This window comes from Lineus longissimus, chromosome 6, assembly GCF_910592395.1.
Source record: "Lineus longissimus chromosome 6, tnLinLong1.2, whole genome shotgun sequence".
NCBI classification, from domain to species: Eukaryota; Metazoa; Nemertea; class Pilidiophora; order Heteronemertea; family Lineidae; genus Lineus; species Lineus longissimus.
In genome coordinates this window covers 11,292,647-11,306,948 of record NC_088313.1, presented here as the reverse complement: position 1 = coordinate 11,306,948, position 14,302 = coordinate 11,292,647, and the positions used below count along the sequence as shown (strand labels likewise).

Below are 14,302 nucleotides of genomic sequence, written 5' to 3'. Positions count from 1 at the left end.
TATTTGAATATTCTATTAATAGATAAATTTAACCCTTTCGTGGTATTAACGCGCTCAACTTGGCCAGGGTGAGATCGGGTGAGATGGATCGGGTTGCGCGACTGGGTCTTCGTCAGTGGGCGGGGGGCGCCGGGATCTGTGGTTTCTTGTGATCTTGAACTGTTATTATTATGAACTACATGTTGACTACTATCTTCACTGTACTGCTGACATCAGGTTACTAGTATTATCGTGCTTGCCCTCTTGTAGTAGGCCTATGGACTTTTCATTTAAGCACTAAAATTATTGAATTTTTCTCTGAAATCAGTTCCCAATTGATAAATAAAATTTGAACATTTAATTGAGCTGTTTCATGCACTGGCATTGGAGGAAGTTATTACTGCAAGCACTGGCTCACTGGCTGGCTGCCGGTCCCCATCCCGAGAAAAGGTAGAGATTTCCGATTCCAAGATTAGATAGACAAAGTATGGAGAGATGGCGACACCATCTGCTGTTCAAAGTTGGGCGTCCACTACCATGTGGGGTGTCATCATCATCATCATCATAAGTTAACTTGAGGCAGTACTCATCTGATATGGGCCTCGGGCATTCTGCTGTATCAAATGTATCCATGTATTGAAGATTCAGGGACCATCTCTAGGTAAATCTTTATAAAGATGCATCTTATGCTACTCGAAGGATGCAATACATTATTGGTCGATGGATGACAATGCACTGTCTTCATTTTCATTTTCAAATACATAATGTCGACAGTCATTACCGGGGTCCCATTCTCCATAATGCCTCGCGTGTTGTGTGCCGTCTGCTGAATATTCCATACGAAGAGTACAGGCCCTCTCATAACTGCGATATGCTCCGGTTCTCGATATTGGGACGGAACGTATCAAAAACCTGAATCTCAGGATGATGTAAAGTATAGGTGTGATTAACCTCAATCATGTCAATAGACAAATTATCATCCGAGTAGGCCTATGCATTTCAGCAATAAAACAGTTTTAAATGATGCAATATTTCTTTCTTGTCTATGTCATCTAATAAGGGATCACCCTCATATCCTCTGTTAGTGATCATTACCATATAGGCTACAAGAACTAAATGTAACAACCTAATTCTACTAAATCATTTAATTTCAAAATTAACACAAATTGAACAGTATGTGGTGACAAGACAATTTGCAATACACAAAAAATCCTTTTCAATGACACACCTTACTTCTATAACTGAAGTTAACTCATGTCACATTTTAATCGGGGTAGCTTTACGTATTGAGTGAAGGCTATTTTTGTATTCGCGTGCACAAAAGGCCATTTACATGTACATAAATGGTGAAATTTTATAAGATAGATAATAAATCATAAATCTAAAATGTACTTCAAAATGCTGCTCAGTTAGCCCCCAAAACTTACATACACAGTAATATGTTCCATGGAGGTATGTCATGAATGTTCTCAATCAGTAAATACATGTATGAAGAAAAGTAACTGATCCGAATACGGTAAGTGTCACTTTCCAATTCAAACAAAAGATGCAGTCTAAATCATGCGCCTGCAAAATATTAGGACAAATATGGAAGGCATTACCTAACGGGAGGAACTACTGGCAATAGAGGGATGGACTTTAAAATGTTGGACTAAAGTCTTCCAACCCTAAAATACGAGACCCACCATTACAAAGACAGCTACATGCTATGCTATGAGCATGACATAGGCTGAAATTTTATAAGATAGATAATAAATCATAAATCTAAAATGTACTTCAAAATGCTGCTCAGTTAGCCCCCAAAACTTACATACACAGTAATATGTTCCATGGAGGTATGTCATGAATGTTCTCAATCAGTAAATACATGTATGAAGAAAAGTAACTGATCCGAATACGGTAAGTGTCACTTTCCGATTCAAACAAAAGATGCAGTCTAAATCATGCGCCTGCAAAATATTAGGACAAATACCTAACGGGCAATAGAGGGATGGACTTTAAAATGTTGGACTAAAGTCTTCCAACCCTAAAATACGAGACCCACCATTACAAAGACAGCTACATGCTATGCTATGAGCATGACATAGGCTGAAATTTTGTTCATGACTCTATTGTCTTTTTTGTGAAATCTTATTACATCTTTTTTTCCATTTCACATTTGGGATTCTGTGCAACCTATTTGCAGCTGGTTATTTTACAGACTCCTCTTTGCCCATTTCATATATTGAAAAATACCGGTACTGTAAACTGGCAAATACTCACTTTTAAGTATTTAGAAGTCTGTTTTAATATACAAAATGGTAATGCGAATTCCATTATACATATTTGAATTTTTGATTTCAAATGTTACATAAATGTTACATAGACTCAATATTGACCCTCTCCCCCAAGGCCAAAAAAGCTGAAATCCCCGATATCAGTTAACGTTGGTTTCCCGTTACGACAATATTCATTGATAAAAAGTCACAGATTTTTTTACTGGCAGTAATTCATGTACACCAGAAAGTATCTTTTCCCCAACAAAATTTTTAATTCAACCTTGTCTCATGCTAGACCTACAGGATCTTTATCCGGTCATGTTAACGTGCAGACTATCATTTACCTCTCTACGATGGTATCCGGTAATAAAGGCACTGGAAAAAAAGGCACTGGAAAAAAGGTACGGAAGAAAAGGCACTGGAAAAAAAGGCACCGGTAAAAAAGGCACAAGAAAGTGCTACCAAGGTAAAAAAGGCACTCCAGTTCAAAATTAACTTGATGTATTCATGTGTGTTCTTCCTGTAATAATTCCATATGACGGCTAATAATTCATTGCATCCCCCCTCCCTCATACGACATTGTCTCCTTAGGGTGTCCCCTATGACATATGACCCCTAGGACATCTGCCCCTTTAAATTCCCGACCCAGGACATTTTCCACACGGCATCTCACATAAAAAGACCAATGAATATATGTCCTTGGAGGCCAAATTCCTGAACTTTTTTTTGATATAGTTGTTTGAAATCAGGCATAATTAAACAGCACGACATTATTCATGTTGAATTAGTCTATATATTGACATTTTTGTCCCAAAATACCCAGATATAGTGGTATATCAGTATCCATTTGAATGAAGATGAAAATAAAATATATTCAGAAAAGAACACACTATGAATTCACCCAAGTGAATTTTGAACTGGAGTGCCTTTTTTACCTAAGGCAGCACTTTTCTGGTGCCTTTTTTACCGGTGCCTTTTTTACCAGTGCCTTTATTTCCAGTGCCATTTTTTCCAGTGCCTTTTTTACCAGTGCCAGATAACCCTCTTGAGCATCGAATAAATATTTGGCACCAAGGGGTACCATGGCCTCCAATTAAATTTCAGTTTCACAGTCAAAATAGTATTCCCCTTCACATTAATCCTCCTCAAACGTTGTCTCTAATATCTTGCTAAAACGGCCGATATGTGTCTGACAAGCATAAAGCTGAATAGGGAATTATACTAATCAAAGTTAATAAAAAATATTTGCACACTTATTTCATGGCGTACGTGGCCAGAAAACTCAATGAGGGTACCGTAAGGGTAAGCAACAAAACATTTTGTGAACTGATGGGATAGCCTCTTTGCAATTGTAAAGATTCTTTACATTCCGACATCTGCGGTACTGCTTTTCAAGATGGTGCCAATTTACCTGTTACTAGAGGCGCTGTAGGCAACAAAATCAACACCTCTAGTGTCAAGATAGGGACTGAAGGCAATAAAATTTCCCATGGTATCACAATTGAAACTGCATTTTATATGCAGAAGCATAAACCCTACCATCACTAGATGGAACATGCTACCAAAATCCCATTTTTCCTTGTAATATTTGGCACAGAATGTGGTCGTCTTTGAGACTGCTGGTGCTTTTGCTCATCACAAAACCTGACCACAAAACCGTTGGATCTATGAATTGATATGACCACAGGAAAAACCAGAAAAGCTTGGCCAGATTTCCGTCCATGATTTTCCCATTCGATCTATAGAAATAGGTTGTTGCATGTACATGTATCTACCAAATGTCAACAAATAATGACGAAAAAACCCAGTGGCACCACTGTTTATACAGTTTTAGATTTTGTACCTTGTGAAAAACCTTGCCCTTGGCCATTCAGACTGAAAATTGTATCAAACCAACCGTGATCATTTTTTTTCATTTGGCTTCCACACTTGGAAGGTAAAAATATACATTAGCCTATCACCAATCACCTCTATTATTTGTAACAACACCTAGCATTTTATGCTTGTACTGGTCTCAAATAACAATGACAACGGTACAGACACATCCAGTCAAAACTCAAATATCAGATATGCATCATATCTACATTCAGATTTTGGAAAAACGCCATGACATTATATGATCGGCACGATTTAAAAATTGTTTTGCAGACAAATGAACTCGTTGATGATTTCACAAATGAAACGGCCAGGGGCCATTGTGCTCACCGTATACATCATTTAGTAGGCAGGATCATGCTTAGTTTAGAGGTGAATATGGTGAACACAATCAGGCATGAAGACTTTTTTTAGATGTGTATTTATGTCAAGTAATAAGACAGGGCAGTATATATAAGTTTATGATCCAACCAATAATTGTCTATGACATAAATAAGATCGATATCGTGTGATTGCTAAGAGTCCCTGCAATAAAAAATTCATCGAAAAAAAGTCATTAATAAGCGAGATATTGCACGTCCTACTTTTTCAGTTTTGACCCCCTGGTGGCCAAATCAAGAATCAGATCAGGCCAAAATTCGGTGTCAGAGATTATCTGATGTAGGGGGTTACATGTACCAACTTTCAAGTTCATAGCTTTAGCAGTTAAGAAACGTGCCATACACTCGAACGGTCAATTTACGCCATTTGACCTCTGTGACCTAGAAAAGGAGGTCAAATCCAAAAATCATAGGAAATGTGATGTATCCTTGCTAGGAGTCCCTGCCAAAATTTTATCGAAAACAATTCACTCAAATAAGCAAGATATTGCACTTCTTCCTTTTTCCGTTATGGCCCCCTGGTGGCCGAATAAAGAATCAGATCAGGCCAAAATTCGACATCGGACGTTATCTGATGTAGGGGGTTATATGCACCAACTTTCAAGTTCATAGCTTTACTGGTTAAGAAACGTGCCATAGTTTACACTCTAACAGCCAATTTACGCCATATGACTTCTGTGAGTTTGAAAAGTAGGTCAAATTGAAAACCCGTATAACATGTGATGTATTCTTCCTAACAGTACCTACCATAAGAATTTTATTGAAAACAAGTCACTTATGAGCGAGATATCACACTTTTTAGATTTCCACTTTTGGCCCCCTGGTGGCAAAGTAAGGAATCAGATCGAACCAAAATTCAGCACCAGAGGCTATGTGATATAGGGGGTTATATGTACCAAGTTTCAAGTTCATAGCTTTAGTTTTAAAGAAACGTGCCATAGTTTACACTCTAATGGCCAATTTACGCCATATGACCTCTGCGACCTTGAAAACAAGGTCAAATTAAAAACCCGTATAATATAAAATGTATATTTGCTATGAGTACCTACGACAAAAGTTTTATCGAAAACAAGTCACTAATAAGCGAGATATCACACTTTTTAGATATCGACATTTGGCCCCCTGGTGGCCAAACAGAGAATCAGATCGGACCGAAAATCAGTGTCAGAGGTCAGCTGACCTAGGGCATTCTGTGTACAAAGTTTCAAGTTCATAGCCCTAGCAGTTAAGAAACGTGCCAACAACGACGACGACGGACACAGCGCTATCATATAGACTCCCCTTACGGTGAGCCAAAAAGTGACCAATCTGCAAATTTTCTGAAATTGACATAACAGCGCCATCCGGGTTTTATTACCCATGTCTACCTTCACAACAATCATTGTGGTGATATTCAAAGCCAATATCATTCTGTAACCCTTTACCATCTATCCATGCGTTAGGTACCAGTATACTCTTGCATATGTAATGCATCGAGTCTTTCAAACTAGGCCTAATATTTGAATAGAGTTTTCTAAAAATGAAAAATTAGCTGATTGGTCACTCCGAGATATCATTGACAAATTAAAAGCACTTTGAAATGGTTAATTTCCATTCAAAACGTATATAGGAGAGCGAGACTTGCAAGAACAAAGCTTGAAAGCTTGAGACTCCTGGTGGAGTGTTTTCAGGGACAAAAGCTTTAATTAATCATAATAAGTCTGGCACCTAAAGGGTTGATGCGTAAATGAATTGTCCTTAAATTAGTGAAAGTCAAACTATACAATTTGACCTCAGTTGTCATCATTGTCTTCTCCATTTTCATCTGAGCTGTCATAATAAGCTCCAGCTTCTTTCTCACAGGTGACTGAGCAATATTGTTTTCCTTCGGAATAGTATTGAAGGCAGCCATTGCTTTGCTGAAATCCCACAAAGTTTTCAAATTCACTTCCACAGTGAAGGCACCTTGTTGATTGGAATCCACACTCCTGTTGGATCTTCTTGCCACATTTCTTCACTCCAGCCACATCTAAATAAAGACAAAATGCATACTGGTTATTATTCATTAAACCTGGATAGTGAAAATACTGTTATTTGCTGGCTGCCCTTGACGCACTAAAAATTGAAAAGCAGGTTGAGTGCAAAGTTTTAAATGTTATACCATATTGTTCTTAAGACATATCCTCATGGGAAAAAATTAATTTTTTTTCTAGATACATATTTAAAGGGAGGCTATAAGCATTGGCTAGGTATGCCGGGTTCATTTACTCCAAGTCCTTTTCAGTTACATTTAAGTTGATTTATTTCATTACTCATTATTAAGCCCTAATGGTTGTAACAGAGCATAACTAGTAATGTACATGTAGCACTGAATGCTACTATTCTACATATATATCAGATTACCATGCAACCAAACTTTGTAGACTTCTTTAACAAAGATTGGCCGGGAGACAATATTTCTCCAATGGTGGCACACCTCCCTCATGACCTCTCTCTGTTGTTTGACACCGTAAGAATAATCTGATTCGACATTATCATCATCTCGGCACACCTGCACCAGGATATTTTCCATTATCTCGTATGGAAGGCTTGATATCTGAAAGGGAAGAAAAAATTAACTATTGCACTTCTTTGCAATTGCCAGTAATTACAGAAGACCATCATCCAAGTCATACTATCAAAACTGACATCTGTTCTGCTTCTCCTCCTTCCCGTGATTCATCCACAAATCGGAGACCGAGCTATTCTGTGGCTGTGTTAGCCCCAAGTTTATTATAGGAACAATAAACCATGCACAATGAAAAATAAGGGTTACTCCTCCATTTCGCTTGTTTTTGTTTCATAGCGCTAAGTCCAGTTAGCCATTATTTTGACTGTGATTGATTATGAAAAGGGATTGGGGGATGATTTTTCTCTTACCACAGGCCGTAAGGTTTTTCTGACTGAAAATTGAAAAGTTTTCTGGGTGAAAGTTGAAAATTTCAGGTGAGAAAACCTTACTGCTGGTGGGTTAGAGGAAAATCTTCCCCTAATGCATGATCCAAGGCTGTGAATAACCACTTTGGATTTATGAGGGCCTTATGAATTTGCCACTCTTACTTTACACAAAACACTGTTTTCACTGATGCAGCTTCTTTATCACGTTTCTGTTGCAGCAAGGTGTGTCATTTTTGCAGCTGTCCGACCATCGATTGTCAATTGTATGCAACATTCAGTAGTTGTTGATAAATTTGCTTCTGTACTCTGACTTACATTTTCTTCATTCACCTTTTTGGAAATGTTTGTGTCATTTTGTCCACCAATTTCTTTCTGCATCTGAAATCATAATTTCACATAATTGTCATGCAAATAAGAATGACACTGTTTCTTAAAATATGTGACTCTCGGCTGCTGGTGAACATGAAATTTGAATGACACATTCTATCAGAATTGGAGCCTGGATAATTATAAGTCAAAGCTTATTGACCAACCATGATGTAGCCTGGCAAGATCAAATTAGCTTTTGTGAAAGCTAGATGGCAGCATGTGTACGAAGTGCAATATTGTCAACTCTAGAGATTGCAAAAGAGATCAGTCTCAGAATAAACAGGGAAAAAAAGTACTACTGGTACGAACAAATCAATAAATTCCTGTGGTACTATAAGTGAAACTCCTTACCAAAACTTTATAAGAAAAAAAGATTTTTTGAATTTTACTCTCTCACTCAGGAATAAGCCAGGCGCATCACCTGAGTAGTGGACATTCTTCCCACTATTCCATCAACTCGTGTGGGCAAATGCTCATATCCTTTGTCATCATGACTTGATTGCACAATGGGTAGCAACACCACCACCGCACTACCTCGCAAGCATATTAGGTAAATAAGGATGATCAATCAACAGGTAAAATATTACAGTTAAAAATCATTGAAAAACTTACCCATCAGTCATATCCTGGTGATTGGTTAACACAATTTCCCATTGCATCTATACGATGCACATGTTCTGCTTCCTGCGAGTGCGAGTTTCTTTCCTGTTGAACCTCCTGAAATTTTATCCACAACATATATTAAACACTCCACTGTGACTCATTATTACTTTTTCAATGTAGAATGCTTTATGGCCATTAGAGTTTTGTTTTCGCAATCAACTCAAGGCCAAATTAGTAACCTGATGGGTGACAGAATATTAAACACTCCACTGTGACTCATTATTACTTTTTAGCTCACCTCTTAGCAGAGGTGAGCTTATCCCATACCGTGGCGTCCGTCGTCCGTCGTCGTCGTCGTCGTCCGTCGTCCGTTAGCAGGGCACGTTTCGTAACTGTTAGAGCTATTGAGTTGAAACTTGGTACACATGTACCCTTATGTAATGACACCTTGGATACCAAGTTTCGGTCCGATTCGTTTCATGGTTTGGCCACCAGGGGGCCAAACGTTACAAGTGAAAATATGCAATATCTCTCTTAATAGTAGTCGGGAAATTTTGAAAAAAATATGGTAGGTACTTCTAGCAAAGGTGCATCATATATCCTCCGGGTTTTTGATTTGACCTCCTTTTCAAGGTCACAGAGGTCAAATGGTGTAAATTGGCCGTTAGGATGTAACGATGGCACGTTTCTAAACTGCAATGACTATTGATACCAAATTTGGTACACATTTACCCCTTAGTCAGGTGATCTCAGTGACCGAAGTTTGGTCCAATATGATTCACCACTTGACCACCAGGGGGCAAAATCCAAAAACCTTAAAAATGTGATTATTCCTTAACTTCTTGCCCGATTGCCACCAATTTGATATCATGGGTACATCTAACCACCATACAGTATATGTCACACAGGTTTTTAATTTGACCTTCTTGTCAAGGTCACAGAGGTCAAATGGCGTAAATTCGCCATCAGGCCGTAACTATGGCACGTTTCTAAACTGCAATGACTATTGATCACAAATTAAGTACACATGTACCCCTTGGTCAGGTGATCTCAGGTACCGAAGTTTGGTGCGATCTGATTTGCCGTTTGGCCTCCAGGGAGGGGGCCAAATCCTAAATTCTTCAAAATGCCATTATTCCTAGTAATGACTTGCCCGATTGGCACCAATTTTATATCATAGGTACATCTAATTCTAACAACCATTCAATGTGTCACCCGGGTCTTCTTTGATTTGACCTACTTTTCAAGGTCACAGAGGGGTGTATACAAAACCAAGACCTAAGACATAAGACCTAAGACCTAAGATCCCCCGAAGTACAAAACTAAGACCCAGGTACAAAACTAAGATCCCGAGGTACAAAACTAAGACCCGGGGAGGCCAATTCCAAACTAAAATTTTGAAGAAAATATCAGAGTCTTAGTTTTGTACATCAGGGGATCTTAGTTTTGTACGTACAAAACTAAGATCCCCCGAGGTACAAAACTAAGACCCAATTCCAAACTAAAATTTTGAAGAAAAATATCAGAGTCTTAGTTTTGTACATCAGGGGATCTTAGTTTTGTACGTACAAAACTAAGATCCCCCGAGGTATAAAACTAAGACCCAATTCCAAACCGAAATTTTGAAGAAAAATATCAGAGTCTTAGTTTTGTACATCAGGGGATCAGGAGATGGAGGCCGTATATGCTAGAGTATATGCTAGAGTGATGACCGGTCGTGCCTGCATAGTGCATATGGAGGTATTATTCAGATGGAGCAACTGCATGCATCTCAAAGGTGATATTACTACATCAAAATGAATTCGAAAGAGGGGCAGAATTTGGAAACTAAGATCCCCTGATGTACAAAACTAAGACTCTGATATTTTTCTTCAAAATTTCAGTTTGGAATTGGGTCTTAGTTTTGTACCTCGGGGATCTTAGTTTTGTACGTACAAAACTAAGATCCCCTGATGTACAAAACTAAGACTCTGATATTTTTCTTCAAAATTTTAGTTTGGAATTGGGTCTTAGTTTTGTACCTCGGGGGATCTTAGTTTTGTACGTACAAAACTAAGATCCCCTGATGTACAAAACTAAGACTCTGATATTTTTCTTCAAAATTTTAGTTTGGAATTTGGTCTTAGTTTTGTACCTCGGGGATCTTAGTTTTGTACGTACAAAACTAAGATCCACTGATGTACAAAACTAAGACTCTGATATTTTTCTTCAAAATTTTAGTTTGGAATTGGCCTCCCCGGGTCTTAGTTTTGTACCTCGGGATCTTAGTTTTGTACCTGGGTCTTAGTTTTGTACTTCGGGGGATCTTAGGTCTTAGGTCTTATGTCTTAGGTCTTGGTTTTGTATACACTGTCACAGAGGTCGAATGTTATGTAAATTGGCCATTTTGGGGAAATTGTAATTGCTTGGACCTACATCAAACCTAACACTACATGACACAATACCATGCTCTTTATCCATCTTTCCTCCACATGATGTGAGCACAATGGCCCTGGCCATTTCATTCAATGTAGAATGCTTTATGGCCATTAGAGTTTTGTTTTCGCAATCAACTCAATGCCAAATTAGTAACCTGATGGGTGACAGCAGCGTCCACAATTATCTTAATTTCAAAGCCACTACCCACACTGATGGTTGCGCATCAGAGTATGTTAAGATTGGTCCAAAATACAAAAGCAGCAGGTCATGGCCGAAGCTTCCACAGACACCTTTTCCTAGATTTGTCCCAGATACGACAACATTATGATTTTTTAAACATTTATTAGCAATTCCCTGAACATCATCTTCTTTTTTCATGTCTTTTCTAATGTAATATAGATGAGGCTTACCATGCAGTCTGGACAAAAGAACTTTTCTTGCTGAATGTCCTCTGGGTTCAAGTTAACACACTCAGGGTGAAAGTCATTGTTACATCCACCATCACACTTAATGTACAACCTGAAAGGGCAGTTTTAAATGTAAGCCCACAGTATAAACAATTAGCAGTGTATTTTACAACCATTTTTTTAAAACAAGAACCTAATGAAGTCTATATACCTCTGGAATTTTCGGCCAAGCCATTCTTTCCTATAGTTTTTAGCTCACCTCTTAGCAGAGGTGAGCTTATCCCATACCGTGGCGTCCGTCGTCCGTCGTCGTCGTCGTCGTCGTCGTCGTCGTCGTCGTCGTCGTCGTCGTCGTCGTCGTCCGTCGTCCGTTAGCAGGGCACGTTTCGTAACTGTTAGAGCTATTGAGTTGAAACTTGGTACACATGTACCCTTATGTAATGACACCTGGGAGACCAAGTTTCGGTCCGATTCGTTTCATGGTTTGGCCACCAGGGGGACAAACGTTAAAAGTGAAAATATGCAATATCTCCCTTAATAGTAGTCGGGAAATTTTGAAAAAAATATGGTAGGTACTTCTAGCAAAGGTGCATCATATATCCTCCGGGTTTTTGATTTGACCTCCTTTTCAAGGTCACAGAGGTCAAATGGTGTAAATTAGCCGTTAGGATGTAACGATGGCACGTTTCTAAACTGCAATGACTATTGATACCAAATTTGGTACACATTTACCCCTTAGTCAGGTGATCTCAGGGACCAAAGTTTGGTCCAATATGATTCACCACTTGACCACCAGGGGGCAAAATCCAAAAACCTTAAAAATGTGATTATTCCTTAATTTCTTGCCCGATTGCCACCAATTTGATATCATGGGTACATCTAACCACCATACAGTATACGTCACACAGGTTTTTAATTTGACCTTCTTGTCAAGGTCACAGAGGTCAAATGGCGTAAATTCGCCGTCAGGCCGTAACTATGGCACGTTTCTTAACTGCAATGACTATTGATCACAAATTAAGTACACATGTACCCCTTGGTCAGGTGATCTCAGGTACCGAAGTTTGGTGCGATCTGATTTGCCGTTTGGCCTCCAGGGAGGGGGCCAAATCCTAAATTCTTCAAAATGCCATTATTCCTAGTAATGACTTGCCCGATTGGCACCAATTTTATATCATAGGTACATCTAATTCTAACAACCATTCAATGTGTCACCCGGGTCTTCTTTGATTTGACCTACTTTTCAAGGTCACAGAGGTCGAATGTACTGTAAATTGGCCATTTTGGGGAAATTGTAATTGCTTGGACCTACATCAAACCTAACACTACATGACACAAGACCATGCTCTTTGTCCATCTTTCCTCCACATGAGGTGAGCACAATGGCCCTGGCCATTTCATATTCATACTGATCAACACGGCAATCTCCACGTTTCTTATATTGGATGAATTCATTTATCCTCATATCATTGGAACCATGTATCCAATCAAAAACCTTCACACTGTATAAGTGTGGGCTATGCTAGAATTGCATGCAATATACAGTAGAACCTCATCCTTGGGACTGATAACCGCTCTCCTTAATTGATACTTGTCCTGATTACAGAGGTCAAATTGAATTGAACTGACTAATTTGCGACCAAATGCAGTGTCCTTTATAGAGAGGGTGTCCTTAGTAGAGAGGTGTTCGCTAAGCGAGGTTCCACTGTAATGTATTCACCCAAACAATGTATCAGGGTGGATTCAGGATTTGAGAAAGGGAGGGGGCTGGGGCCGACCAGTTCATGGACAAAGTTATAAACGTTTTAATTTCAGAGTCACATTTAACGCCGGTTGGCGTCTCTTACTTTTCTTTTTGGAATTCTTCGCAAATTATAGGACTTTCCTGAAGCTTTTGGCTCTTTTAGGTCCTCTTTCTGTTTCTTGTCTTTTGTTTCTCGAGGTTGCATCTGCAATATTGTAGCGGTAAAAGGGCTTATAATATTTGTCACCGTGTAAACTTCTTGCAACTCTGAACTCGAACCCACAGACTAAACCAACTAAGATATGTATTTACATTATTTATAGTCCACGTCACTATAACCTCATATCTACAACCGACACTAAAACATTACAAAATAGGGCGCACAACAAAGTATCAACAAGAGTTGATATAAAGGGATCTTACCATGCTGTAAGGTCAAGGGTGAAGTCAATTAAAAATGCTCTAGCGCTTTTCAAGAGAAATATCTTGTTTAGCTACAGAGGGTGAAGGTTGGTTTTCTGGATCTGCCAGGACTTATTAAGACCTAGGGGTATTATTGCAAAATGACTTGTCGTGGAATAAACATGTTGACTTTGTTGCGCACAGTGCAAACAAACACTGGCACGTTATTAGAAGGATAACTGGTAATTGTAAGCACAAGGATGCGTTAAAAGACATTGTATTCAAGTGTTGTCAGGAGTCGAGTCGAGTACTGTTCAGTGGCTTGGAGTGGTCTCTCCAAACGGAATCTTTCTGTTTTGGAGAAGGTTCAGCGCCGGGCCACAAAGACACATCTCGGATCGTGATCTATCTTATGCTGAACGAATGTCAGGGCTTGGACTTTTACCTCTGGCCTTTCGCCGTGAAATTTTAGATCTACTCTTTATACACAATTGTTTTACACAGAAGTTTTCAGTGCCTGTCGATGAGTACGTCAATTTTACAACTCGTAGGGGCGACCCCATGGTTTTAAAACAAACACGGTGCAGGACCGAGTCGTTTTTTACTTCTTTTTTTAATCGGATAGTAGGCACCTGGAATGCGCTACCAATCGCAGCTCGGTGCCAAAGTCGCCACGCATGTTTTAAAACTAATGTTATTGATTTTTATTGTAAGAAGCTTGGTGGTTTTACTGTCGACAATACATGCTCTTGGGTCACTGCCTGCAGATGTCCCCTCTGTAGGCAGTGCTAGTACACTACATTTTATGCCATATTTATTTTTCTTCTGTAGTTTATTTATACTTTGTGGTGCTGGCTCACATAGGACATTTCCTGTGCCAACACCACTCTGTACGGTGTATTCCTGTTTCGCCTATTCCTGTTTCGCCTATTCCTGTTTCGCCTATTCCTG

The 14,302-nt window shown here is 39.0% G+C and overlaps 1 protein-coding gene across 2 annotated transcripts in view; it reads right to left on the bottom strand.

The window, feature by feature from the left end:
* Positions 1–1,109: 1,109 nt before the first annotated feature.
* The window catches only part of LOC135489277 (uncharacterized), a 253,966-nt gene continuing 240,773 nt past the window's right edge, over positions 1,110–14,302 (bottom strand). For both annotated transcript variants that reach the window (XM_064774561.1, XM_064774562.1), the window contains exons 2-8: positions 13,053–13,154; positions 11,209–11,317; positions 8,390–8,494; positions 7,724–7,786; positions 6,875–7,067; positions 1,952–6,500; positions 1,110–1,580 (exon numbers count right to left, since the gene is read on the bottom strand). In XM_064774561.1, the coding sequence (XP_064630631.1) occupies positions 6,265–6,500; positions 6,875–7,067; positions 7,724–7,786 (492 nt within the window). In that variant the 5' untranslated portion in view covers positions 8,390–8,494; positions 11,209–11,317; positions 13,053–13,154 and the 3' untranslated portion in view covers positions 1,110–1,580; positions 1,952–6,264. The remainder of the gene's footprint in view (positions 1,581–1,951; positions 6,501–6,874; positions 7,068–7,723; positions 7,787–8,389; positions 8,495–11,208; positions 11,318–13,052; positions 13,155–14,302) is intronic.